The following is a 27503-nucleotide window of genomic DNA, read 5'->3' as shown; positions in this document are numbered from 1 at the left end:
TGGTCTGAGCAGACAAGGTCATAAAAAATACCGCGGCCCATGAAAGGAAGCCATTTCAACCTTTAGCCTGTTCCTTACTTAGTCATCTCGAATGTTTGCCAAGACGGGAAATTACTTTAAAAGTGTTCTCTGAGCTTCTCGCATAAGTTTTAAAAACATTAAAACTGAGGTGTGTGTGTATTTTGGTTGTTCCTTCTCCTGCAGTGTTTTGCTGGCCTGATTAACTTTGTGTGTGCATTGTTATGCCAGTAGTCTCAATAAAATTCCTCCCCGCTGAGGTCCTCCTTTCTAATCTTCAGAATGCCTCTGTTAATGAGCCTAATAGCATATGAGCGATAGCACACCTAAATGAAGCCGCACAGGGTGACTGCTTCAGCAACTTCCCGCAATGCAATGCACACCTTCATGGCTTCAGTCCATTCAGAGGAAACCATTAGAACAAACTGCTCTTAGGTGCAGCAAAGCAGACCGGGCATGATCATTTATGAACTAGATCACCTCTGGGTGCCCTACGGAAGGACAAAGCACAGACGGTCTGCATTAAAACTCTCACACGCTTCATCTAAGGAGCAATAGAAGTGGTGAAGTCATGGAAAAAAATGTATTTAATTCTCATGATCAGTGTAATCAGTAACTAAGTTTCCCTTTAGTCATGGGAATTTTTTCCCCTCTAAAACCTCTTGTAGCATTTCATAATTATCCATTAATGTGAAAAAATATTAGGTTAGAATATGTGAAAAAAGTGCAGGATGTGCAGGGTCTGTATAGTTTTTTGGTAAAGTCTGTTGTTGTGCGCCTTAGTAATGTAGACAGATGACTAAATGTCAACAACCTCATTATGAGGTAGGAAAGTTTCCTGGTCTGAATGTTTGTTCTGGGGATTTGTGGCTTTTCACAGGGAAATAAAAGGGAAAATTCAAATGTCTGAAATTCTGAGGAATCACGAGGTCATGCATTTACTGACACTACAAAATAAACTTAAAGCTGAATACTTTTTCACATTTAAATCATAATGATTTATAAAATGTTATTAAAAACTGTTTAAAAACCAGTTTATTCTCATTTTATATCAGCGATTGAGTGGAGTTCTTTGCAAAGAAAGAGAAATACTTCCCTCATCTGGTCAGAGTGTGGAAGTGCATAAAAGACAACAATGTCTATCTACACTACATGGACCAAACTGTTGAGCCACCTACACATCACACCTACTGGAGCATTTTCAATCCATAGATAATAATATAGAGCTGGTCCTTTTGCTGCTACAGTAGCTCCCAGTTTTTCGTTTTTGTTTTTTGGGGCGAGAGGGCTTATACAATATTCTGAAGTGTGTCTGTGGGAATTTTTAGACATTCTTAAAGAAGAGCATGTGGGCGGGACAGACACTGGCTCCAAGTCTCCATTCTAGTTTGTCCCAAAGATACTTAATGGAGGGTATCCTTGGTATCCTTGATGGATACTTGGTGGATCACGCCTTTATAGACCTTGCTTTGTGCACTTGGGCACAGTTGTGCTGGCAAAGGGCCTTTACCATATCATGAAGCTCAGGTTTCATGGCATGGGGAGATTTGGAACTTGCAACTATTGAGTGAGCAGTATTGGTGACTTTTGCACACTTAGCTCCTCAGCACATGGTGACCCTGCCCTGTGGCCAAAGGCACAAGGTTGTGGTCATACTATAGCCTTTAAGACTGTCAGTCAGGTGTTATTCAGATTTCACTAAATAAACAAAAGAATACCTGAGTCACAGTTGTATCAAACATCCATGTTAAAGTTTGGGGGTTTAAGTCATAGACTGTACAGTACTGTGCAAAAGTCTTGAGTCACTCCTCATTTTAGGGGTTGTCCCCTGCTGGCCTTCAAAAGGAATAAACAGGGATGGAGGTTTTTCTGGTTCTAAAAATAAACCTGCTTAGGAGAAACCAAACCTTACAATTGTTATTATCTAATTGCATGTATTTTCACAAGTTGGTACTGGTGATAGTCCCAGACCAGAACTGGGTCTGTGTATGTTATTTGTGAACTGATTATTGTGTAGCATTGACAGCAGAAGTCTGTGTGATTTCAACTGAAAAAACACTGTGGTGAACAGAATCTTTGGACTTCATCTGTCAATCATTGGTGAATTTCTTACAATAGACAGTGGACTTCAAACTTTGGGGCTAGCAATTTATTGGGCAATCAGATGTAATTGTGTGGGTATAGATGGGCACTTAACTGAGCTGCTGTTAATTCCACATGTGCTTTCCCTACTGTGGTACTGAGGTGATAGTGATTATGTTTCATGTAAAAAATAAATTTTAAAAACATGTATGAAAATCACTATGGGCACTATGCAAAGAATAATTCAGGGCTTCTTGTGAACCTTTTTTCAAACACTAGACATTCATCAATCACAACAATAGTGGACAAAAATGTTCAAGGATTTTCATCCAATGATGAATTCAAATTTGACTTTCCCGGACAATAACACCACATACTTCAACCTACGCGCAATGTAATTGCAACCAGCGAATCCAGTAGCTTCTATTAACACATGAATGTGTTTCTCAACATCCCTGATGTTTGAATCTGAGTCATTTGCCTCCTTGTTGTGCCAGCGTGAAATACGCCCACTGGTCATCTCGAAGTCTATGAGGGAGCTGCAGAGCATAAACATTCACCACATCAATGAGAGCCACGCTCTGAACAAAAGAAAGGGGTATTTTCAGCCAGCGCCAAAACATCAGCCTCTTTAGAGCAATTCAGGTTATTCACATGCTTTTCATATTGAAGCTGTGCTGAGCTGAATAGAGCTATTTAAGTGCAGAGAGGTAAAAATGTTGCCATGAAAGAGTCCTTTTAAGACTTTTTGCAGATTTGGATATGAAAGCTATTTAATGACAGTGTGAGATGGAGCTGGATTTAAATGTGCTTTAACACTATGAGAAAGTTATTTGGTAGAAAACAATACTCTTTAAACTGAACAAGCCACAGTTCAGAAAAATACCCCGAATTTGTGTCAAAGTGTGAAACATGGCTCTAGATATATATTAACTGTGTGACTAGTTTTCAAGCAGCAGGGGTTAGTTTTTGGTCCAGTCAATTATCTATGCTGTCTACATGTGAATGTGCTCCGACCATGAATTACAGCTCTGTGTGGGAAGATGGATGAAGGCAGCCAGAGGCTATGAAAGAGAAAGCAGTCAGGTATGTGGAAGGGAGGGGGGGGGTGCTGATGGGAAAAACAAGAATGTAAAACAGCAGCGAAGGCTGGGTAGAAAAGCAGACGGGCCTCTGACGCACTTCTGTTTAAAGTGTGAGTGAATGTGAGACTAATGATACATCACGTTTTTAACAGCATTCAGACTCCTTATTCGTGCCACTCACTCGTGGCTTTCTTGCTCACTAAACAAGGGCTGCAAGTGAATCCCAAATATTTTTTAAAAAGAGGAACTTTAGAGCGAGTGTGATGCAATGATAAGTATCAAAAGAACAAAGCCTTGCTTAACTCCAGCGAGCATCTTATTTCATCCACTCTGACCCCAGTCTGTCGCTACGAATTATTCATTAGTCACTTGTTCTTTGATTTGTCTGCTTTCTCAGCTCTGCTGGCTTCGTGAGCTCTTGTTTCTACAGATTTCCACTTACAGACATCACGTAACTGCAGCACGTTACACAAGTGCCACCCGACTCATGCAGTTTTTATCAATGAGAAAACAACAGCCAAAGGCATGAACAAGATCTCTCTGCAGATGGTCTTTTTTGTATGCTGTAGTGCAATCACAATTTTTGCAGAGAAACAAAGCACACAATAAAAAACCCCATAAAATCTGCTTTTCTGTGATATTAATACACAGTAATGCATGCCATTACACCAGCCCTTAGCCTGACACATAACATCTTGGCTGAAGGAGTTAGTTTCTTCATCTGCCGACAGGTTTTAATGCACGCCAAACAGAACCGGCTCTGGCCGACTGCATGCGAATCAGTGAAATCAGCTGATGTAGTATTTAAACATAGATTTAGAGAGTTTGGGTGATTGCAGTGCATTAACTGAAAAACAAAATGATTCCATAATGACTGAAATATAGCGAAATATAGCACCACATTGTTGATCTGTTGAAACATAACTGACAGCTCATTTGAAATAGCTGGACTTTAATTTGCTTATTTTAAAAGGGTCAAAGCTTTTTAGTTCTACAAATGCGCAAACATAAACCCATCAGCCATTTCATTCAAGGTGCTGGAAAGATTCCTGGAACATTTTGGTCCATATTGACATGACGGTATCACACATTTGTCAGCTGCACATTCACGATGAGAATCGCGCGTTCCACCACATTCCAAAGATGCTCTGTTGGATTAAGACCTGGAGAGTGCCGAGCCCGTTTTAGTACAGTGAAATCAGTGTCATGCTCATGCTGAAAGGGACGGACATGGTCAGCAACAATACTTAGGTAACCTGTGGCATTTAAATGGCACTCAGTTGGTACCGAGGTATCATCAGGAGTATCATTTTGCTTTAAAAATGCAGCCTGGTAAGTCACCCTCAAGTTTAAAAATAAAAAATACTGTGAACACCAACAGATTTAAAGTCAGACACTCGCATGCACGGGTACAAAAAACACTGTTGAAGCTCAGATTTGCCTCAGAGGGACAGAATGAAAGACCACAGTGTAATAAGTCAACATTTTATTTTATCGAGTTACATGGTTTTGGTTCTGTAGCAACCTACTGTATTTATTTCTGATGAAGTGCAATTGTACTCAAGCCAGTTACATTTGAGAGCAATGACAGGCACACGTTTTGTGCAAATTTAACAGCATTGGAACGGCTCCTACATATACACAGCAAAAATACATGCCAGAGGAAAACAATACTAAATCAGTTTACATTGACAATAGTTAGGAAGACGTCCCTCAAAAAAGAAAGAAAAAAAACTTAGAGAGAAACGATGTCAAACCAAGCTAACACTTGAGATACACATTTCACACGTAGCTCACATAAAGGAGGGAACATCTGAGAAACATTCGGCCTTTATCTGTCATCTGGCTCTGTGCACGAAAACCCTCAAATCTGTCCTCACAGACAACATATTTAATCAGAACGCAAACACTGTGCATCGCCATTTCAAACTAGTTATGCAGACATTACAAAACGAAAAGCCAAAAATCTGAGATAGACAAGAGGAAGCCTGCTTCTTGTTGCTTTGAAAAGTCCCAACTCTGAATGCTTTGTCCTTACCTCATGTCTGGCAGTACACTGGCAATGCAGAACTAAAGGCATTGTGGGGGGGATGCAACTTAAAAAGGTAGCCACAAAAGACGTCACAACCTGAAACACATGGGCGTTGGTAGCCTTGGTGGAGTCGGCTGCAGATGCTTCATCTAAACATTGTCCTAATGCTGCTTTATAGCAATTACTGGGACAAGACACACTTAGCCCAGGCCATTATTCACAAACTCAAAGGTTTAACAAAAATAATAATAAAACACACAAAAGTGTCCAAGAAGAGCTTCTGTTTGTCTCCTATATAACGTTTAAATAATCTGTGGTAAAACATGCAGGAACACAGGATTATAAGACTCGAGTCCGAGTAGTTGAGATGGGAAATTTGGGTAGCCAGTCTCTAGTGTTACAAGTCGTACATTACAGGTTAAGGTCTGTGTATGGGAGGCTTATCGGCCCCCATCGTTCTTCACAGTGAAAATTTAAGAGCGTTCGAACTGAAAATCCCTGCAAATGATTGCACTGACTTGTGTTGGGTCCAAAATGTGACATCTTTTCTGAACACGGCTGCAATAATTTCACTTCTGCTGTGGGTCTGTCTTAAATCCCAATTGAAAACAGTGGAGATACTGAATGGCGTGCATCTTCAAGCAACATAATTCCTTGGAAATTGGCAGCAGAGATAACAAACCCCATTATTTGTTTTCTTTATATGATCACAGGTTAATGTGGACGATGATTTGCTAAACCGGTGCACGCGGGATGGTTTTACCACCAAAATCAACATTGTCTCGTAACGGGGTCTGGCAATGCCACTTGAGAAGGAAAGCGGATGCACCACTACATTCTACAGCTTTCCTTTCACGTAAAATCAAGGGCCACATTGAAATCTTTTACAACCTAGAATTTAACAGCATCAACAAAAACTACTTCCGTTGCATTCAAATGGCAACTATCAAAAAGTAAACTTACTGTAACATACATATTAAATAGTGTATAGTCCATGCAATTGCGCATGGCCGGTTTTGCATCGTTATGGTATGTCGTTATTAGTGTATGGGAGACATCAGCCACCAGTGCATTTCCGATTTAGGTTCAGGGAGAAAAACTCCTCAATACCCATCAGAAACTTCTCAGCCTGACTTGAAGAGCAAGATGGCCACCTGGCCCAGATAAAAGTAAATGAAATGCTTTGTCTCGTGGGTGACGTAGCTGCCGAAGTTCCTCCCGACAATGCAGTGCCAAGTGGGGTTGTACTTCTTGTCAAACTCCTGAAAAGAGTCAAGAGGACGACAGCAATCAGGGTCCAAGTTACTTTATATGGATTGGATGGATTTATATTGTATAGAGGTCATGCCCAACCTTAATTTTCCTGAAGGACTAATTAAAATATTATTAGTTACAATGACATTATAGCACATTTAATCCCTGCTTTTTTCTATATCAAACCAGTTTTAGTTTCAGTTAAAGCTATTCAATAAACTGGATAACTGTCTCCACACTGTGGTCCTCAGCAGGAACATGGGAGTTGTATGATCTGCAGCGGGAAATGCAAAAATAGTTGATAATCTGTAAGCACTAATTTGTTATTTAGATCATTTATTTAAACAAGTTTAACGTTCATGCCAATATGCTGCAGGCAAGTGTGTATGAGAACTAGAAACAGACTTGCAAAAGCACACAAAAACCTGCTTAGCCAGGCTTTTCATAAGAAAAACATTATTACTACTATTGCTTTCCTTTTTCTTGTTACTTTGTGCATTAGCAGCCAACAGTTTGAAGTTTTTGTACTTCTTCTTAAAGCACTCTATAAAGGTTTGAGTTCCACTCTTGTATTGGGAAATTGATGCACATAAAAACAAACAAATCAAAAGCTTTTTTTATTCTAGTTTATGTAATTTCGTGTAAGAGCATGTGCAGAGGGGGCCTTACAAACATTACCAATGGGCTAGAGTGGAAAGGACCAAGGACACATAACTTATTTACCATCAGTTTTAATGCATTTCTATTAGCCCCTTTCCCCTCCAGTATATTCTGGATTCAAATGTTACACTTCAAACCATTCATTTTAAATCTTTAATAACTTATTTTTGCTTATTTTAATCTACTGATGTCCTATAAGTTAAGTTGAAGCCAGTTGACCAATTAAAATCATGTCCAGTTGACACATTAAAGTAAAACACACATTAATGAATCAATGATTGTATGTACAAACTGTATAGGTTTGTGCATAGTGACAAAAACTTTTGTATTAGTACTCAAGTACGATTATGCCTTTAAGTAAGAAGTCAGTGACTGCCATACAGTCTTCATGCTCTTGTGTTGCCACTTCTAACTGTGCCATGTTTCACCAAATTCTAAAAATCCTGGAAACGCCCCTGCTTTGGAGGAAGGATTTTTAAACGTGCCAAATAAAAAGAAAACCCTGACTATGTCTTTGATCACGTGTCTCATCTCCACGCTGGGCAAAAATAGATGTGAGAATGTGTTAGTGTCTCAATTTGCTGATCATGCTCTGTCGGTGAGAGCTCTGCTTGGATCCATCCAAGCACCCCCTCCTGTCTCACCTTCTTGATGTAGGCTGCAATGTCCTTCTCTATGTTGTACTTCTCCATGGCCTGGGTGGCACAGTCCACCGCGTCCTGCTGCATGTCCTCGGACATGTCTGCGTTCTTGATCACAGCTTTCCTGTCAGTCATGGTTGAGGATGTCTGCGGAGGAAGAAGGGAGCACGTTCACGCACGTACCGCACTGAAAATTAACACCGCACGTGGTGATGGGGACGGTTTAGGCCAGCCCGGATCATCGCAAACACCACAAGCAGAAAACTGGCCATTTGGCAAAGCGTTTCCCACCAATCCCACTCATCTGAATCTACAACTCGTGGCTGTGTATTTGTGCCTATATGTTTGATCAGACGTTGACTTGAGCGTTTGCAAAGATTGAGTGCGAAACTTGATACAGGTGGAGTTAAATTACTTGGCAAAAATCACTTTCGGATTAAAGCAGCTTGTGCATCAGGAGGGCAAAAGTATCAAAATATGCCCACTCAAATATAGAATCCGCCAAAATACGCCAATACAACCTACATATCCAATCATTCAAAATGCAAAGAGGCATACAGGAGCAGATCATCATATAAGAACAAGAAAAATAACTCGAATCAGAAATATGTCAAGACATGAGAGTCAGTCTTTTCCCCCCCCTCAGATTATGAAAAATATGCAACCCACCTTTTCTCGAGCCACCTGAAAACACTCCTTTCCAAAAATAAGTAGCCTATTTCACCCAGCCGGTGGGTAAGGTTAGGATGATGCTGCGGGTAATTGCTTTTTAAAGATTTACACAATAAGCATGTAGGTAGGTTGGCTCTCCGCTGTGCTCCAGCAGCTCCCCGCCCCTCTGCTGTATGCTGAACCCTGCCATTGGCTGGGCAGCAGCTTCCCCGTGTGTTGCAAGCGTTTTTCTCCAGCTCCTGTCTGCCGGCATCTTATTTCATCCCACAATGCATCATTCACGGTATACACCACCGACTGTGGGCTAAAAGGAAACGAGACCACGGCGCACGGCAGGCATCACTCGGCTGTGCGTAAAAGGCCCTTTCATCAGTCACCGTCACAGCTGAGGGACACGAGAGCTTTGAATAATGAACACGGGCAGGCTGCTGTGGTGGTGTTTCATGTCCACAGCTGCTGCTCTTCCTTTGTTTCCTAACTCCATGGTTATCCTTAGTTGGTTTGGTTACAAACGTAAATGTAATGAGGGAGATCAAACAGGTTTATTTTATTAATGGTAAAGAATTCGTGCTTGGGTTTATGTTGGAAATAAAGACAAACTAAATGTCCTTGTTTCAAAGTGTTTTATTGAAAATGCTAAGAGGAAGAAAAAAAAGATTAAGCAAAATTAAAAACATACAAACTACACCCATGTGAAACCCCTTTCCCAACCTCCCCAATTTTAATTCCTTCATACCAGGCATCTACGACTCCATCCTTTGATCCAACTTCCTGGTCCTCAGTTTCGTTTTCTTCTAATAAAGCCATTATCCCTGAAAACCTTTAAAAGATAGGCAGGATGGGGGCCTAATAATAAAAAAAATGTTCTGAGACTCCCATTTGTTTGTTTTTTTCTTTGTTTTTTTTTTAAGTTCTGATATCAACTCATCTGAATCCTGGAAAACTGATCCCGTTCCGAGCATCCATCCTTGCCTATCCCTTCCCTAATCGATCCACTCATCCAGCTCCAAGGATTGGGATCCACTGAGCCACTCCTCCAATCAAAACCTTGAAATACCAGGAAGAAAATCAGAGGCAGACCGTTAGAATAAAATGTCAAGATTTGGGGGCCTATTTTTTTGTTTTTTTTTAAGCCATGTTGAAGCACTCATGTCAGATTCAGATTTTTAAATGCCACTGAGCACAAAAACAATCACTCCCTGAAAACATTTAAAGCAATGAGGATATTTAAGTGAGACACTTTGCATCAAAGTAGTGAATTCACTTTTTTCCCCCACATTTGACAGCAAAGATGTTACACTTACATCACAACACTTGATTTAGGACTGCTTATTCTGTCACAGGTCAGAAGTAGCATGTTAAAAACTGTATATATAACAAAGTACAGTACGTGGCTTTGTTAAAATGACATGCATGATACAGCAACCGATCAGAAACGTTCAATTTATGGAATATGAAGCGTACCATTGCCTCGACCTGATTGCTCCTAGATGTCCTATCCTGACCATACAAATGAAATGTTCTCCACAATGGTTTTATTCCAAATCACTTTAATCCTTCTCTTCAGATGTCTAAAGGAAGACACAAGGGTAAAATACAGTTAAGCATCGGGCTCCCCTTTCAAACAGCCCACCCCACATATCCAATGAGAAGCTTTTTTTTTTTTTTAATATATAAGAACAAAACAAAACAAAACCAAAAACAAAACTTTAAATTTTCAGTACTTGCAAAAACATTGAGTGAAGGTTATAAACAACTCAACATTTTTGAAGTTCGACACAGCACAACTTCTACTTTTGCAAAACTTTAGGACAGAAAAAAGGGAGCGAGAGGTGGAGAGAGAGGGGAGTGGGAGGGAGGGGGGGAGAAGAAGGGACAAAGCTGCAGGAGACAGAGGGAAGGGTTGAAGCACGGGTGGGGGTGGTACAACTACATACCAAGATCATCCACAAGGACACCAGGACAAGAAAAAGGGGGGGGGGGGGGAGAAATTAAAATCAATAGCTGACATCTGGAGAAACTCATAGGAGGTAAAAACAGGAGGGTATACATCAAAAGGAGCAAAACATCGACGGCAGAAAAGCTTAGGAACGGGAGCGAGAGCGGCTGTGACGGGGTGAGTAGCGGGGAGATCCTCTGCCACGACCACGGGAATTGCTGCGACTGCGGCTGGCGCTCCGACTGCGGCTCCTGCTCCGGCTGCCACGGCTGCGAGAGCGTGATCTTCCATAACTTGGGCTGCGGGGACCGTCTAATTTCACACGAATGTAAGCAGTCTCTCCCTGGCGGACACAAGAGAACTTGACATTGAAAAGGCATACATTCCTGCCTACGGTGGAAATGCCACAGATGGAATTAAGGGCTGGCTGTTGTTCTCGACACGTCACATTTCCTGACGTACTCACCTCAGCACAGCAAAGCATAGAACAATCATCCATGATGCTAAAAATCATACACATACCTCATGGGAGCGGAATTTGGTGTTGTCCAGCTTGCGAACGGCATAGGTCATGTCTTCTTTGCGCACAAATTCTACCACTCCAGTCCCGTCTCTGTAAACGTCGGCGTAGCACACGTCGCCTGCCTCACGCATGTGGTCCTTCAGGTCCTGCCAGCTGCCGCTCTGAGGGAGCCCTGAAAAACACCAACATTACGTCAACACACACAGTGAACCCTCCAGCTGTGTTTATGCACACAAGGATGAATGTTTAAGAGCCCCAGAGCTGGTCTGTTTCAGATTTAGTCATTTAACACCAAGATACACTAAGATTTGCTGGTGCATTAATAAGTAAAAGACATATTTTATTTAAAAATGTACTGGTTCCGAATACTTTTACATATTTAGTGTGCACTGCAGCCAACTACCATGAGACTGTTTTCTTTTTATACAGATTAAGGGAAATTTTACTCTATGGCCAGATCTACTCGATAAAAATAACAGCTCTCTGATGTCTGCTTTTTGTGACTGTCAACTTGTCCACTGAGAATTTACATCACAATCCACCCCCTTCTTGTTATACTTCAAAGCAGTATTACAGGAATGATTACTCGACCGTCAGTATTATCGAAGCCCTAGATGTAGATATCAGTGGCTGCCACCAATAAAGAAAATCACATTTATCCTTAGGAGTTTTTGAAGTTTTCTTACATCTAAAACATTTTTACCACAACGGGCTACCTAACACATACACAGAAATATGAATTTACTACCCCAATCATGAAGTCACGTCACTGGCTCCCAGTTCAATACATAACTACCTTTAAAATCTTTCACAAACATTTAACCGTTTGGCCCATCAGTATGTCTGACTGGCTTAGTGTCTATAACCCAGTTAGAAGTTTCAGGTAATCAGGTGCAGATCTTTTAAATGTTCATAAAATTAGACCCAATGATGCTGAGGGTGCCTTCAGTTATTGTTGTCCTGTTTTTTGCAACAAAGCCGCCAGCTGTCCTGAGGTCAAGTTCAACTGTGTCTACATCCAAAAACTTTTTATTCTGAGTGGTTTACACTTAACTGTGTGTTTGAAATGTAGTCTTATTCCCTTGTAAATTTCTGTTGTTTTTTGAGGTTTTCTTGCATTAAATCACTGTAGAGCTATGCAATTTATTTTTAACTTGTAGTTAAGCACATCCAGTTGATGTGTAACGTGCTATATAAACAAAACTGACAAAGGGAAATCACCATGTGTGTGAGAAAAATATTTAACCACTTGAAGTTATCAAATGGCCAGAAACAACAGTAATACATAATTTTGTCCCCATCTTAACTCTATCCAGGTAGATTGTGCTTACATGCAGTCACTGCCCAAAGGCTCATTGTGGTTGTGCAACAGCAAGTTTGCATAGGCAAATGCATTCAAAGACAGTCTTAAAACCGCTGAAACACTCTACAGGAGATTTTGTTTCCATAACATAAACACAAAAACTTTCATGTCTCTCAAAAACTACACTCACTATAATCATAAAAATAAAATAAGCCCCCCCCTTCAGACAGACAAATAACTGCCTGGCATTGCATATTTTTGGTTTGTTTACCTGACACAACGACTCTGTACTCAGATCGTCTGGAAGGGGGTCCATATCTGCCTCTGGGCGCTCCTCCGATCCCAAACCCTCCTCTGGATCCCCTGCCGCTCCGAGGAAACTCCACTCGCAGTCTGTAGCCGTCGTAGTCGTATCCATCACGTCCATAGACGGCATCATCAGCGTCCCTATTAAATAAAACAGTTTCGCCTTAGACATAAACAAATGCACGAACGAACAGGCTTGCAACACGCAAGCAGCCATGTTAGCGGCTAGCTTTATTACTTAACGTCTACTAATCCGCTTTGCAAATGCAACTGCAGCATTTTAGTCTCATGAAACTTTTGTTTCATGAAAGAAATATAACGATTGACCAAATTAACATGTAGCAAAGCGTAAAGCTGCGAGTGCTTTGACGCAAGTCGTCTGCAGCGAAGAAGTGAAGCGGGTGTATTAATCTCCAGCAACATGGACATTAATACCACAAAGGCACCAAGCTTCAGCGCAGGAAAAACGGGACACAGGCGTATGCAAACCAAGTCGAAAGCGAAAGTAGCACGCGCGCACACACATACCAAATTTAATTACGGGAATAACAGAAAAAAAACATCCAGGAAATAGTCTGAGCACTAAGCAACGCGTTAGCACACACACGAGTTTGTTAGCAACACAATGGGACCGCATCGGGCCTGGCGCGGCTAACCGTTAGCTTCTTACCTGGGGTCTTCGAATTCAATAAAGGCGAACGGGGGTCCCCCTCTCCGGTTCTTCAAGTCGATATCTCGAATCGTCCCATACTTGTAGAACACGTCTTCCACATCTTTTGTGCGTATATCTGGCGGGAGGTTTCCCACGTAAATTCGGCAGTCGTTGTTCCCAGCGGGGCCTCGCACAACACCCGACATCGCTGCTAACTCAAGCTAACAGTTCGCTGTTTCCAGGATTCTTTAACGCCTGCTGGTGATTAGGCCCCGAGCGCCTGCGAGTGGTCGAGGCAAAAAGAAAAACGAGAAAGCAATCAAATGAGCGCTGTTTTACGCTACACTGTGAAGGGTATTTACTGAGCAGACAATACTCCCGACGAGGTGACTCCTACCCCAGCGCGTTTTTTTTTTAACCGAGCAGGGTATTCATCAACACCGGAAACACTACAGCCGAGTCTGACACATCCGCCTTAGAAAATAGTCCGACCATATCCAAAGCTAATAATGTTTTTGTTGATAACATTTGCCGTCAAATAATATATATTACAATATCATATAATGCACATCGCTTATAATGCAAGACTTGCTATATTGGTATTATTTCTATATAATATAAGCATCAGCTAAATAATAAATGTTTTATAAATATAGACACTTACCAACAGGCTTATAATTTTGCTTCATTTTTACCAGTTGTTAATTCAAGAATATAATTAATATAATTTTTTCAATAATACAGCCCAGAATGGGGAAGAAAAGTGATTTACGTGATATTCAATGTCGCATAGTTGTTAGTGTATGACAGCCTGGTTTGCATACCTCAGAAACTGCCTTATGCTGGGATTTCCCCACACCACCACCCCTAGAGTCTATAGAGAATGGTCTCAAAACAAGAGAATATCCACTGAGCAACAGTTCTGTGAGCAAAAATGCCTTGTTAATGCCAGAGGTCAGAGGAGAATGGTCACACTGCTTTCAGCTGATAGAAAGGCAACAGTAACTTAACTTCCACTCATTACAACGAAGGTAATCAGAAGAGCATCTCTGAAGATAAAACAAATGAAATACTGAACAATAGATAATAGAAAATCGGAAAAATGTTGCCTTATCCGGATCCCCACCCAGTGGCCCCACCTGGCAAGACTGCCCTATGTTGATAATAATGTAATAAGGTTGCAGAAAAGCTGCTGCCAATCCCTGGACAGACCACTAATCCTTTTTTTGTCTTTACTGAACAGGTTTGCGCTTAAAGCTAACTCCATTCTGGGAATATGAATCTTAAGCTTCTTCTGTCAGCTCTGCTGAGAATCATTAAAGCAATGGGTGGAATTTCAGCCAATCACCCAATCAATTAATCAATCAGTTAAAGCAGATTATTATTGATTTCAAAATCTTATTTGGTTTTCATATATACCTATTTTCAGTGACATCAACTTTAACAGTGGAAAATTAGGTAGGCATATAATTCTTTTCTTTCTCTCTTTTTTGCGATATTTTTCAACTATCCTATATTTGACAACAGCATAATAAAACTGGAAATTCTGTTTTTGGTGTATTTCTAGTGGCCCCATATGGCCACCCCTATGAAAGAAATTCTGGAGGCGCCCTTGGTACCTAGGTTCAAGTTAAGGACAAAAGGAGTCTGTGTTTTTGAGGTTGTGGCTCCCAAGTTGTGGAACTCACTTCCAATGCACTTAAGATCTGTGGACACACCTGATACTTTTAAAAAGAAGCATAAAACCCACCTGTGGATTGCTTTTATTTAGTTTTAGTTTCTTTTTATACTGTCTTTGTTGTTGCATTTTATTATATAGTCTAGAGCCCTTTGTGAAAATAGGGTAAAGCACTAGAAAGGTGCATAGGTGGGAACTAACAAAGTACAAATACTACATTACTGTACTGAAGTAGACTTTTCAGGTATTTGTACTTTATTTAAGTATTTATTTTTGTGACAACTTTTTACTTTTACTCCCTACATTTTAAAACAAATATCTGTACTGTCTACTTCGTACATTTTCAAAACAGACTCATTACTTTTAGTTCAGCGGTATCATTTATAGCTTTTTTTATAGCAGGCCGGAGGGAGTGCAGGAGTCCATTAGTTGTGTTTGCATTGCTTCAAAATGTAGCTAGCTCTAAAGAAAAGGAGGAAGCATGAAGTGAGTGACGTTTTTTTAACTGTCAGGTAATTTCAAATTCAACATTTCTATCAGCTCAACAAATATCAGCAAACACACTAACTGTTTGTGTGCAGTTAGTCACAGTATGTCTGGGAGCTGAAGGTGTATTAGCTAACTGCAAGCTAAAGGTGTATTCTCTTGCTGCTTGTGTACATACTGAGTACATTCATTAGAATTTAGATTCAAATATTTGTAATCTCATGTAGTAATATTATTATTATAGCACAAATAAATTAAATCCAGGGTCTTTCTGTGTGGAGTTTGCATGTTCTCCCCGTGTTTGCGTGGCTGCTCTTTAGATACTTTGGCTTCATCCCACGATCCAAAGACATGCAGTTAGTGGGGTTAGGTTAATTGAATGTGAACGTGAGTGGGAATGGTTGTCTGTCTCTATGTGTTAGCTCTGGGACAGACATGCGACCTGTCCAGGGTGTTTCATGTCTCTTGCCCTAATACAGCTGGGATAGGCTCCAGATATATATACTGATGTGTCAAAACATTATCAAGGGTACATCACACTGTTTTGAGTAAATTTGTTGTTAGTTTTTCTTATTTAAAAAAAAGGCTTGAACCGGGCTTGAAATGAAAAAAAAAAGTCCATAAATATTTGAATGTGACATTTTGAACTATTAGGAGTTACACGTATGTCAAACTACGGAATGGTGGAAATGAACTGTAACTGACAAAGAATATCACAGAAGCGCTCCAGCATCACGTGTCAGATGCCTTTTCTGGACATTTGACACATTAGATAACATATAGAATACCCTTAAATTACAGGGTTTGAAAGATGAAAAAAAAATGAAAACGAATTTTCTCCACATAGTGAATCAGTGTCTGTCGTCTTATAAAGAGCGTGACATACCATTAACCTTCATAAAACAAAAAATCTCAATCAGACTTTACTAGAACACAGTTTTATTGCCTAAATACTTACATTTGAAATATGTTTATTAGACATATAATGCTACTAAGAATGATAACACACATCAGCATGTGTTGTATATTACTTATTGAGCTGATTGTACTTCATACCTGGGGACTGTAGATGCAATTTAGCTTCAAGCTAATTCTCTTACAATATGTCTATTTGTGCATGTTCACTGCTAAACTAAATAAAGAAACTGAACTACACAAATCCACTTTCTCTGTCACACAAGCACAGAAGCTTCACATAACAACTTCTAAATAATAGATTGGGAGCTGTATCATATAGATTCAGCTTCTTTAACTATTTAGTTAACTGTGTTTTGAGTCGAACTAATATCATTACTGTGGAGCACATGTTAGGCTGGCATTGCAATATTAACTGCAGGATTTAAAGCTCTAGTCAAAGTACTGCTACAACACAAGTAAAGCATGAGCCTTTCATTCAGCACATGTGTTAGAAACACCCAAGGCCATGTTCTGATTGTTCTCATTTGTCAAGGCAAGATATTTCATTTAATATCATTATGTAGGCCAATATTCTGAAATAACCTAAGAAAATGCAGTACATCTCCTCTGTAATATATCTTGTTATGGTGTGGAAGAACACACTGCTAGTTAAAATGTTCTTTTTATACTCTTCAATATGCATGGCAGGAACCGTAAATGCGCTGGCCAGCCTCTCCATAGTTATCTCCACCGGTGTACTTTCCCTGACATGCCAGACTGTTCACCTGCAGATACAACAGAGAGCAAACAAGCAGAGAAACGTCATACAAATAGCAGCTGGTTCTTTTTTTTATGTGTGCATTAAAAAACGACTGGAAGCTACCTCTGCTCTCTTGATGAACTGTTCAGTGGCGGCTTTCTCATTTTCTTTATGTCCTCTCCAGGCTCTGAGTGCAGACGCCTGCAGGGCTCGTCCGAAGGAGAACGTCAGGACCCAGGGTTTGGGCAGAGGGCAGTTGTTGATGGCATTAAGGTGGAAAGAGGCCTCCTCTTCACTCTGACCTCCTGACAGAAAAGCAATTCCTGTGGACGAAAACATGAATTTGTTCTGTTTGGTTTCTGCACACGTTTCTGTTTCTAAACCTCTAAATGAGAGCATCATTTTAACTTACCTGTCACAGCTGGGGGAACTGTGCGGCGCAGAGCAGTGAGGGTTGCCATTGCAACCTCCTCTGGGCTGTATTTGGTGGAGCAGCTGTGTCCAGGAGTGACCATGTTGGGTTTGAGCAGAGTGCCTTCGAGGTACACGTGGTGGTCTGACATGGCCTTGTACACTGCAGCCAGGACCTGCAACACAGACACTGTTTTACTAAAGAAGCAGCAGAGTGGTACAGAATGTCTGAAAAACCCATAAAAGTAACAGTGTAGCCACTCCCTACCTTCTCAGTGACATACTGGCAGCGCTTCAGGTCATGATCACCATCAGGCAAAATCTCTGGCTCTATGACGGGCACGATGCCATGCTGTTCAAGGAAAGATAGATGATCAAACACTGTATATGCATTAGATCACAGTGATGTGTGGATAAGCATTTAGGCTTTATGATTTGGAGTTCTGACCTGCTGGCAGATACTAGAGTAACGTGCAAGAACATTCGCATTTTCTGTGATAGCCAGCTTTGATGGATTGACGTCACTAATTTTGAGCACACAGCGCCACTTTGCGAAGACAGCACCGTCCTTTTTATACTGCGCACAACGCTCAGACAATCCATCCAGACCTGTGGAGAAGTGTAAAAAGTACAAAGAAAAAAACAGAGAAGGGAAATGTTCATAAATGGGAAATTGTGGTGATGAAATGGTTGATATCAGCAGCGGTCCAGTGTGAGTCGGACTGACCCTGTGTGGTGGTTTCTCCACAAGTTCCTGCCAGGGGAACAACACCTTTGTCAACCTGAAGAATGCAGACAATGATTTGAATCAAAATCCAAACCTATTATCATAAAAAGTTGATAACCTAAACAGATTGAATTCTAAGTGGTCAGACCTTGACCCCAACCAGGATTCCCCTGTCCCTGATCATTTTGACAAAGGGAACGCCATTATCAGAGTGTTGGTACAGGGTCTCGTGGAAGAAGATGACCCCTCCGATGCAGCTGTTGATGCGATCGTCCGCACTGAAGAGGATCTGCCGATACTGCCTGCGGTTCTCCTCCGTGTTCTCCACTCCGACTTGAGCCAGCCGCTTAGCCATACTGCCTGCAGTGGGTGTATTGTCAGTGACATTTAACTTACACTTGTGATAACTTACACTCTTTGATTGGATTGGACATAAGGTGTGCACTCACTAAATGTGCATGTTTAAAGAAGGAGCGCTACAGACCTACAGACTCATCTGCAGCCAGGATGCCCTTCCCTGGAGAAACTATGCGTAAAGCGGTCTCATGCAGCTCCCTCTTCTGAGCCTCGGAGAGCGTTGGGAACTGATGTGTCATCCTGAGTGACTGATTGTCTGAGCAGCCTTTGGAAGAAGATTTGACTGATTATTATTCAGTCATTAGCAGCTAAAAAGGGCAGACACTGAAGTGGAATCAAACAGAAAATTAGTCCAGTTTTATCTAGATTTAACACCCGTCCTCCTATCATCTGTCTACCTTAAAGATGTGAGAGCTTGTTTGATTTGCAGGATACAGTAACAGCAGATTGATCCATATTGGTACTTTTCCAATAATGAGCTTGTCTGCAGCTGTTTATAAAGCTTTGAGTGCATCGTTGTTTGGTAATGTGAAGAAAAGGTTTATCACTTTATAGCCCTTTAATAGTAAGTCCAGGCTTGGATGCCATTCAAATATTTTCTGATTTCCAAATGTGATTTTCACAGCACTAGGAAGAGGCTAATTAGGTGGGGAAAAACACAAGAACACAAAATCTTTCATCAGAGTCAGATACGCAGTTAATCAAACACTGATAGCAGTGTAAAAAATATATGAAATTGTCAGAGCTGCTGCACAAATCTTCAAAATTTAATAAAATCTAAAGGCAGCTTGTATTTCAAGTTTGTGAAGACAGCATTAAAATCAGCTGAATATAAAAATAACAAGATAAAAGCTCTTACCTGAAATTAAAATGGGTCTCATCTACTGATGCGATGAACACTGATGGAGCCTCCCTGCCAGCTTTAGTTTGTATCCAGCTCAAGTGTGTCACACCTCACAAGCCAACACCCATGGGCGGAGCGTGTACGCCCACCTTTGCCCCACATGAATAAAAAAAAAACTGATGATTCATTGTTCTATTTAAATATAGTGATTTTTTTTTTCAAATTCATTTAGCTTCATCTTTATCACATTGATATAGAATTTTTCAGATGGCCACACTCACTTTGACTCAGCAATGGTTAGAAACCTGGCGTTTTAAACTGGTTTACTTTATCTTTTACATGCAAATTGTTTTTTTTAATGCTTCCCACATGTTCAGGTTGCTTGCAAAACACAAAATCATGTATTAAGTCAGAACCTTTTGTCCAATAAGGGCCTAAATGAGGCGTTTAACCACACCCCATGGTGTGCTATTTTTACTCTAATTAGTAAAAATGTGCCCTGAGGATGGCTTGAAATCTCCTGATAATTTGATCTTCACCCTCAAATTCTCAGGGGTGTTTGAGTCTCCGAGCAATTCGTGCACTCAGTGGCTTTTCCGCAGCGCTTTAAACTGTGAAGAAAATGATGGAAAGTTCCAGAAATAGAAATCATTTCCAGGTTCCAGTCAGTGTAAAAGTGGGCCAAAATGGGCCAAATCAGAAGGAAATTAGGTCAACTGGATCATTTCCACTATGAAGAGCAGGTTTTTCAACCATTTTTTTTGCTTCTTTATTTTGTGTAATTGGCTTCTGTTTGAAAATGAAAAGTTTCAAATAATAATACTTTGAATAATAATAATGTGTATGGTTTAAAAAGTTTAAAATGCAAACTTGAACGAAGCTTATCATCAGCCAGTCGGGATCATTTCATGGCTTTTGAATTTGATTGTGACTACTTGCGTGTCAATCTGTGTCTTTCTGCACATTTGCAGGATAAGCTGCAACTGATGTTTTCTGTTGTGTTCAGTTATGTAATGTTACTATTTGGTGAGAGTCTGTGGGATGGCCCTCCAGGATTTCAGGGGACTCCTCTCTTCACTATTGTGGGTCAGTGTGCCTCTAAAAGCAGATATGGGTCAATGGACTGCCTGCCACTATACAGCCACAACACAGGCATGGTGGACCTGTCTAAGACAAGGGCCTGAGAGGGAATTCAATGTCAGGAGGCAGTGGTGGGAGGAGCTGGTGCACTCCCATTCAGGAGATACAGTTTTAAATAGATTCATGACTTCAAGAAGTACAGCAATTATGTGTGGCTGCTTCCTCTGGGACCCTCGACTTTTTCTCTGTTACCTAATTAAAAGCATCTAATGATGATACTTTATCTGGTCCTCAATTTTCTGTCCTATTATTGGTTGTCCTCAGTGGGTTTGTGAGCACTCCTGTAAATAGGCCAACCCAAGGCTGCCTGAGATACCTGAGATAAGAAAAGTGCCCAACAGAAAATACAGCAGGCTCATTTATGTTTTTGTGCTAGTGCTGATATACAGAAATATAAAAGAAACCCTTTCAGGTTGGTGTTCCCTCATTTTTATTCTATAGAAGTAAAAACGTCCAACCTAAAAGAGAGCTGGGTCTTTACAGTGTATGTGACCTCTTTCTTGAACTGCCTGTCAACATAAAGTTCCCTGAGCAAGGCAGGCATGATGGTTCAGGGTGACCTGATCCAGTCCTAACTATAACTAATTAACTAACTATAAGTTTTAAGTCTAATCTTAAAATCCAGAAATGGTTGACTACACAGCAATGGGGAAAACAAGAAAAACATGGTCCACCATTAAACACAGAAATATAAAACCACCGTGTAGCTCTGTGGTCTTTAAACTGTTTCCAAAAAAAGTTAAGGCCCCGCAATTCTTTTATTAATCATTAACACACCCAGTTTAATCAGTGAAACAAAGGTCAGGAAGACAGTGTTCATTCAACTCAGTGTCACTCATTTGTTTTTCATCACTGGTCGGTCCTTGTAGTAGCTCTACTCCCCCACCCATCATAGAGTATTAAGAAATAATAAACACAAATAAATGAATACTTGATTTAAAAAATTAAACTTTATTTGAGCAATTGCATTTAAAAACAACAGACAATGTATATTAAACAACTGTTAGCAACAACATAAAATGATATACAGTTAATACAAGGACACATGTGTATAGAGACATCAAAACCTCACCTTCAACTGCATCATGGGAGAGACATGCTGAAGTTTCAGTTAAAAATGCACAACATGGGGCGATCGTGGCTCAAGAGTTGGGCGTTCGCATTGTAATTGGAAGGTTGCCTGTTCGAGCCCCGGGTCAGACAGTCTCGGTCGTTGTGTCCTTGGGCAAGACACTTCACCTGTTGTTGCCTACTGGTGGTGGTCAGAGGGCCCCAGGATGGCTGTGGCTACAATGTAGCTTGCCATCACCACCAGGATGAATGTGAATGGGTGCATGACTGGATGTGTAAAGCGCTTTGGGGTCCAAATACAACTTTCAATTCCAAGAGGTAACATAAGTCTGTAGAGAAACAAGTCTGTTATGGAAATGCCATCACATGCAGAATTCATGTATCTAGTATCCTTAAAAACAGATCGATTTTTCGCTTTGCAAGTCTGCTCTGCAGCCGATTTTAGGTCCACACTGGCCAAAGTAGGAGACTTTGACTACCCTATGACTTCACTGGGACTCACGGGGGAGTGAAGGATTTGATCACAGTCAAAGTTATCAAAGTAATCCAATGAAAAGCCTCTTGCGGATTTGGCTGCCCAGTCGGGGTGCGTCCTAAGCTCCAGGATGAATTCAACCGGTGTCTTCTGGAGGATGTAAGGGTCGAATGAAGTGCCACGGAAGAACGTCTGCATCTTGAAACACTCCAGATTACGAAGGCGGTTCATCGGATTCTTGCACAAAAGCTACATCAGTATGGTGATAAAGAGATGAGTATGTCACTATAGCTCTAAGGTGGCACAAAGTAAAAAGAGCAGTGGATACTGACCTCAGTAAGGAGTAGGATCAGAGCAGAGCTGAACGTCTCAGGCACCACATAAGAAAAATCTCTGACCTTTGCCAGCATGCGACAGTGGTCTATTTCTGCCATTAGTGGAAACTAAAAATAGAGAAACAAGTGGATTTAAAGCAAAAATAATCTGCACTTTCAGGCACTTTTCTACACACAGAGCCGTGAAATAGTGAGTTTAAGTGTCTTCACCTTTCCTGTCGCCAGTGAGAACAGCATAATCCCAAGAGACCACCAGTCAGCAGCATGGTTGTACGGACCCCCGCTCAAGATTTCAGGAGCTGCTCACCCAAAACAGAGATCCACACATCCACATATATGTTTATATATATGTGTGTGCATAAAAGGAAAAAGTTAAATGCAGGGCAGAAAATACCTCTTAATAATAGAGCAAAAAGTAATAACATGCAGAGTACATTACAGGTGCATCCCATTCACAACTGGGTCAACTGAATCCAGGGGGAATGAAACGCAGGTGAGGCTCTCATGTTAATGTTAGTCATGGAAAACAATCACAGAGTATCTGTGGCACGACCACAAATCTCACCCATGTACTGGATCGTCCCACATATTGTGAAAGCTCGCCCTCCTCGTTTCAGGCGGCGAGACAGACCGAAATCAGACAGTCGAAGGTGACCTGAATAGAGGCAAAAAAACAAAGAGAGACTGATTTGTAGAAATAAAACCATAAATGTTTCCGTAAGAGGGGTCTTGAAGTTGTCAAGTTTATATTAAAGAGATTTTAAGTTAGTGTCTTGGCAAAGCTCCTGAGCTGTGATGTCATGCTTATCTGCTGTTACCTGCATTGCATCTGTACTCATCTAACCATGATTTCTCTAAATACTTCAGTCTTAAAAGTGTATCATCAACAACTGCAGAAGAGCATTACCTTGATCATTTAACAGAATGTTCTCCATCTGAAAAAAAAAAGCAGCAAAGCCATAACCATTAAAAGTTCTAAACACACACGTGTGGAAGTTACAAGAGTGATTAAAATGAAAAATATCATACTTTTATATCTCTGTGCATGATTCCTAAGTCATGTAGAAATCCTAGAAATAAATCAGAGACAGAGAGCAAGAATTAAATGACATTAATCTTTTTTTCAAAGAAAAAAGTGTACTGTGCGCTCAAGCATAATTTCTGTGACAGTACAAGACATTTGATGAGCACTAACCTAGTGCGCTGCCCAGCTCTGCAGCAATGAGCCGAACCTCTTCCTCCCCAAAGTGGCCCCTCAGCAACCAACAAGTGTGCAGGTCACCAGTACTGCAGTAGTCACACACTGCAGAGGACCAGACACAAACATACTTCTCAGCACTTTGAAATTGGCAGCGTGGGTAAAGCAGATCACTAAAGGTGGAAATAAAAATAAAATAAAGCAATCTGCAAGGAAACGTAAAGTAAAAGAAAACAAAAAATGATTTGTTCATCCCACTGTGGTTTGGGAAAGGAAGAAGTCAGGAAGAGGGTTAAGTCTAAAACACACATGCTCTTTGTTTTGTTAAACATCTTTTAGCCACTTCAGTAATCTTAACTGAAAAAAACCTGAATTTGTGACAACACTAGGTAAGCAAAGGTCACACAGCAGCTGCAGCCACAGAGGACAGTTTTACCCAGGACGCTCATTAGATGGCACTGCACCTCTTCACTATCCAGAGATTTTTTTTTAGACTGCTTGGTTTTACAGTTGACAACTTTTTATTCTATGGGACCAAAGACGAGGAAAGGGGGAACTTCTCGGGAACAACAAAGGATAGCGGAAGAAGGGAGGGTCGAGCGGTGCCATCGTTTCTATTTATTAACTCACTAATGAAGAGATGGCGCTGCGTCTGCCAGCAGTCCTGCAGATTGTGGATAAAAGGGTGTTTGAGCTGCCGCTGCAATGCAACAGTCGACACACACAGATGAACAGTGAACATTTAGTGAGGGATGCACAGAGAGTTTCCTGCAGCGTGAGGACTACGGACTATGGACAGAAACTATGCCACACCACCTACTGTAATCCTTTAAGTGGACCTATTAAGTCATTACTTATTTACTGTCTTAAACTGTTATAAATGATGCTCATATTATAGCAACATTTTAAATACTGAAGTCAGTGTACAGTTCATCAGACTGGTCATCGATTTTTGCTGTGAGTTCTGAGAATCCACCCACCTGATGACAAACCTTGTGTTTGTAAAGTACAGCCAATCAGAACAAAAGCTCCCGACAGTGGATAAACAGAAGTGGTGGAGCAAAGCTATGTATTAGACAGATAAGGATTATTTTGAATTGTGAGTCATGCTTTATGCGGCACTCTACAGTCAAGCCTTTGAGTTTGATTGTTAAAGTTAGATCATTACCACTTGTCCTGATCCTGATTCTTGCATCTTATTTTTCATATTTACCCTTAGCTTGGCTCCGGTCTTGTCTCTATCTCCTGCTCAGTCTGCCCAACAATCCACCCAGCCCTCTGGCTCAGCCATCAGCCTAGACGCCACCTCTGGCAACCCCAAGGCTCATTTCACCTTCGCTATTATTTATTAAAAATCAGCTTAATTTATTCCATTTCCCCTCAGCTGTATCTACACCTGGGTTTGCCTGTTTGCACTCCCTTTCTGGATAGTAGCATCCAAAGACGGCAATATGAAGCTGGAAATGAGCATAATTGGTCCACTTTTATCATCACATTTATAATTGTACATAGTTTGTGCTTTCCTATAATAACCATATAACTACTATTTGCATTAAATTTAGAAATGTTTGCTTGACATGAATACATTCCTTTCAGCAATGATATCCTCTCCAGTTTATGCTTTGAGAAGCTCTACTAAGAATATTGCATTTTGACCTATTAGTAAGTATTTATGGCCAGCACATAGACAGTTTATAGCACTCTATAATTCAGCTGTATGCAGATGTAATATTTGTTTATTGGCATAATAATTTCTCGTTTATCATTAGCCTCAGCATAGGGGTTCCTACAGGAGCTTAAATTTTGCCCATGTCTGTAAAAAACAATCTCTGCTACAATCCCTATTTACTTGTGTCATGGTTAAAAAAGCTGAACAGGTGACATAAACATTTATTTGATTATTTAATTTCAACTATTTGAATTTTGTTTCTATCAATGTTGTACCTGAATGATGACTTCCTCTTTCGACTGCTCCAGGACTCCGTGCTTCAATAACTCAGACTTTGGCAGAACCTGTATGACAACACAGGAAGAAAATTACACTAAAGATGTCCAAAAGTATCACATTTTTAACATCTTTAGTTAATACTGGATTGACCTTAACTGCATAGATCTTCTCTTTGGAAATATCTTTGACTTTTAGGATGGGTCCAAATGAGCCTTTAGCGATGAAGCCCAGGATCTGTAAGCACAGAATTAGGCCCTGTTATCTTTCTGTTTCTCCTAAAGAACTTCTTCTCTTTGCGTCTTTAACTGGGTTGTGTTGTGGTCCGCAGTACCTGGAAATGATCAGGACATCTACGGTGTGGGAACTCGGGCAGAAAGACAGAGATAAAAGCCGCAGGAGTCGGGTCTGCGCCGGACGCCTCAGCGCCGTCCTCTGGAGGCAACAGGAGTCTGATGGGCTGCCTGCTGTCTGCTCCCACAGGGCGAGAAAATACAGCTGAGTGTCCGAGTCTATGAACGATGGAGACCCCCACGTTCGAGAGGAACCCGTGGCTGAATCGACGCTGAGCAGCCGGCCCCTCGCTCTAGATTTTAAAAGAAAAAATTATAATATATAATATATATTTACTATTCAGATTTTATTTATCCTCACTTTATGCTGATACCTCTGTACACGCGAATCTATTTTGCATACTGCATTTGTTTGAAACGTGTAACTGCAGAGTATAACTCTGTAATTAAATCTGATAACTATTTGGGAAACACTCCTTGGACACTTTATTAGGCCCAACTGGTCGTTAATGCAATCTAATCAACCAATCACGCGCCAGCAACTCAACACGTCTACGCATGTAGACGTGGTCAAGATGATCTGCTGGTGAATGGAAATACTGCATATAGTTCTATTCAGTTGCAACTAAAATCAGTAATATTTAATAGTAATGAAAGTGTTTCTTCCACTCTCTGAACAACAGCAATATGTTTTGTAATACAGCCACATCACAATTATTAACAGCCGGTAGAACCAAAATTTGGCAAGGCAGGAAACCAACAAACGTATCCGTAGAGACTATAACAAAAGACTAAATAAATAAATATAAATAAAATCTGCAGGAAAGAAACATCTGTGTAGCCTTGGAGAGTTTGTGACTGAACACTGGAATAAGAAGGATGCATGACAGGAAGGACATCACCAGGACAGTAAAACAAGGAGGCGGCGCTGTGCGTTTGTGGGGGTGTTGTTGTTGTTTCTGGAAATGAATGATGAGCTGGCATCACGAACTCTGCACGACCTGTCCACAATGTGCAGACTGAGGTTTTGTAATGATGCTGACTTAGGTTTTGTTGAGATTTGAATGACGTAAAATACAGTGCGTTAGTGAGCTGAAAGCTTTTACACAGGAGGAATAATGTGAAATACACTGCAGTTATGCTTTTGACTTTATGAAATATTGATTTAAATAAAAGCTAAACTTTAAAGCCTCAAAAATAACTAAGAAATGCAGCGCTTGGTTAGGTTTTTAGTTGGCATCACTAACTAATGTTGGAGGTAAATGGGGTAGAAACATTTTGTAGCTCATAGATCACACATGACCCCCCACAAATAAATAAATAAAGAGACGATCTGAAGCTGATTTGAGCCGCAGACTGAAGGTCTGTGTCCACTTGTGAGCTGATCGGTGCAGAAGAGACTTTCAAATACCACTGCCTTCATCTTCTCTTACCCCATCTAGGGGTCGCTACACGTGACGACTCCATATCTACAGCGTGTTAAAAGGTAAACAACTCCGATCTGCGCCTCATCATACTGACTCACCTTTCGGTTTTTACTGACCTCACCGCCCATCGCATCCTCAGAAACCGACAGACCCAAGTAATTCAATCAAAAACTAAATAAATAAAATATGTAAGACCACCACAAATCCAGCGTCTCGCCTCGCGTCTGTTCTCACTGTCAGCGTCGCACAGTTGCGTCTCGGCCATGACACCCACGTGTTCGCGGGAAGAGCG

General features: G+C 40.8%; 4 protein-coding genes across 5 annotated transcripts; all 4 read right to left on the bottom strand.

The window, feature by feature from the left end:
- Positions 1-4656: 4656 nt before the first annotated feature.
- Positions 4657-8629, bottom strand: dynll2a (dynein, light chain, LC8-type 2a). Its single transcript, XM_085243806.1, has 3 exons — positions 8442-8629; positions 7776-7919; positions 4657-6479 (listed from the first exon to the last, which is right to left on the bottom strand). The coding sequence occupies exons 2-3, from the start codon at positions 7905-7907 to the stop codon at positions 6342-6344; spliced, it is 270 nt and encodes an 89-aa protein (XP_085099932.1). The 5' UTR covers positions 7908-7919; positions 8442-8629; the 3' UTR covers positions 4657-6341.
- A 421-nt stretch (positions 8630-9050) lies between these two features.
- srsf1a (serine and arginine rich splicing factor 1a) lies at positions 9051-13602 on the bottom strand. Of its 2 annotated transcripts, XR_014888194.1 has the most exons (5): positions 13186-13602; positions 12481-12656; positions 10906-11078; positions 9909-10726; positions 9051-9491 (listed from the first exon to the last, which is right to left on the bottom strand). XR_014888194.1 is itself a non-coding variant. In XM_085243804.1 (4 exons), the coding sequence occupies exons 1-4, from the start codon at positions 13371-13373 to the stop codon at positions 10529-10531; spliced, it is 735 nt and encodes a 244-aa protein (XP_085099930.1). In that variant the 5' UTR covers positions 13374-13602; the 3' UTR covers positions 9051-10528. The 2 variants fall into 2 exon arrangements, 1 of the variants encoding a protein (XP_085099930.1); XM_085243804.1 differs by having other exon boundaries at positions 9051-10726.
- Positions 13603-16253: 2651 nt separating this feature from the next.
- On the bottom strand, positions 16254-19414 carry LOC146560004 (fructose-bisphosphate aldolase C-like). Its single transcript, XM_085243803.1, has 9 exons — positions 19343-19414; positions 18611-18748; positions 18275-18486; positions 18127-18181; positions 17848-18008; positions 17668-17751; positions 17401-17575; positions 17112-17311; positions 16254-17013 (listed from the first exon to the last, which is right to left on the bottom strand). Exons 1-9 carry the CDS (start codon positions 19362-19364, stop codon positions 16921-16923), a joined length of 1140 nt encoding a protein of 379 aa, XP_085099929.1. The 5' UTR covers positions 19365-19414; the 3' UTR covers positions 16254-16920.
- A 1984-nt stretch (positions 19415-21398) lies between these two features.
- On the bottom strand, positions 21399-27470 carry LOC146560003 (ribosomal protein S6 kinase-related protein-like). Its single transcript, XM_085243802.1, has 12 exons — positions 27310-27470; positions 25826-26077; positions 25645-25728; positions 25491-25559; positions 24177-24246; positions 23544-23651; positions 23378-23418; positions 23256-23283; positions 22914-23003; positions 22559-22647; positions 22346-22456; positions 21399-22262 (listed from the first exon to the last, which is right to left on the bottom strand). The coding sequence occupies exons 1-12, from the start codon at positions 27337-27339 to the stop codon at positions 22014-22016; spliced, it is 1221 nt and encodes a 406-aa protein (XP_085099928.1). The 5' UTR covers positions 27340-27470; the 3' UTR covers positions 21399-22013.
- Positions 27471-27503: the final 33 nt, after the last annotated feature.

The sequence above is a fragment of the Mchenga conophoros genome, linkage group LG14 (genome assembly GCF_057382185.1).
Source record: "Mchenga conophoros isolate Kocher_MC1m ecotype Shallow Benthic linkage group LG14, M_conophoros_male_GT1.1, whole genome shotgun sequence".
Lineage (NCBI taxonomy): Eukaryota > Metazoa > Chordata > Actinopteri > Cichliformes > Cichlidae > Mchenga > Mchenga conophoros.
The sequence above is the reverse complement of the archived record's forward strand: the minus strand, read 5'-3'. Positions and strand labels throughout refer to the sequence as shown.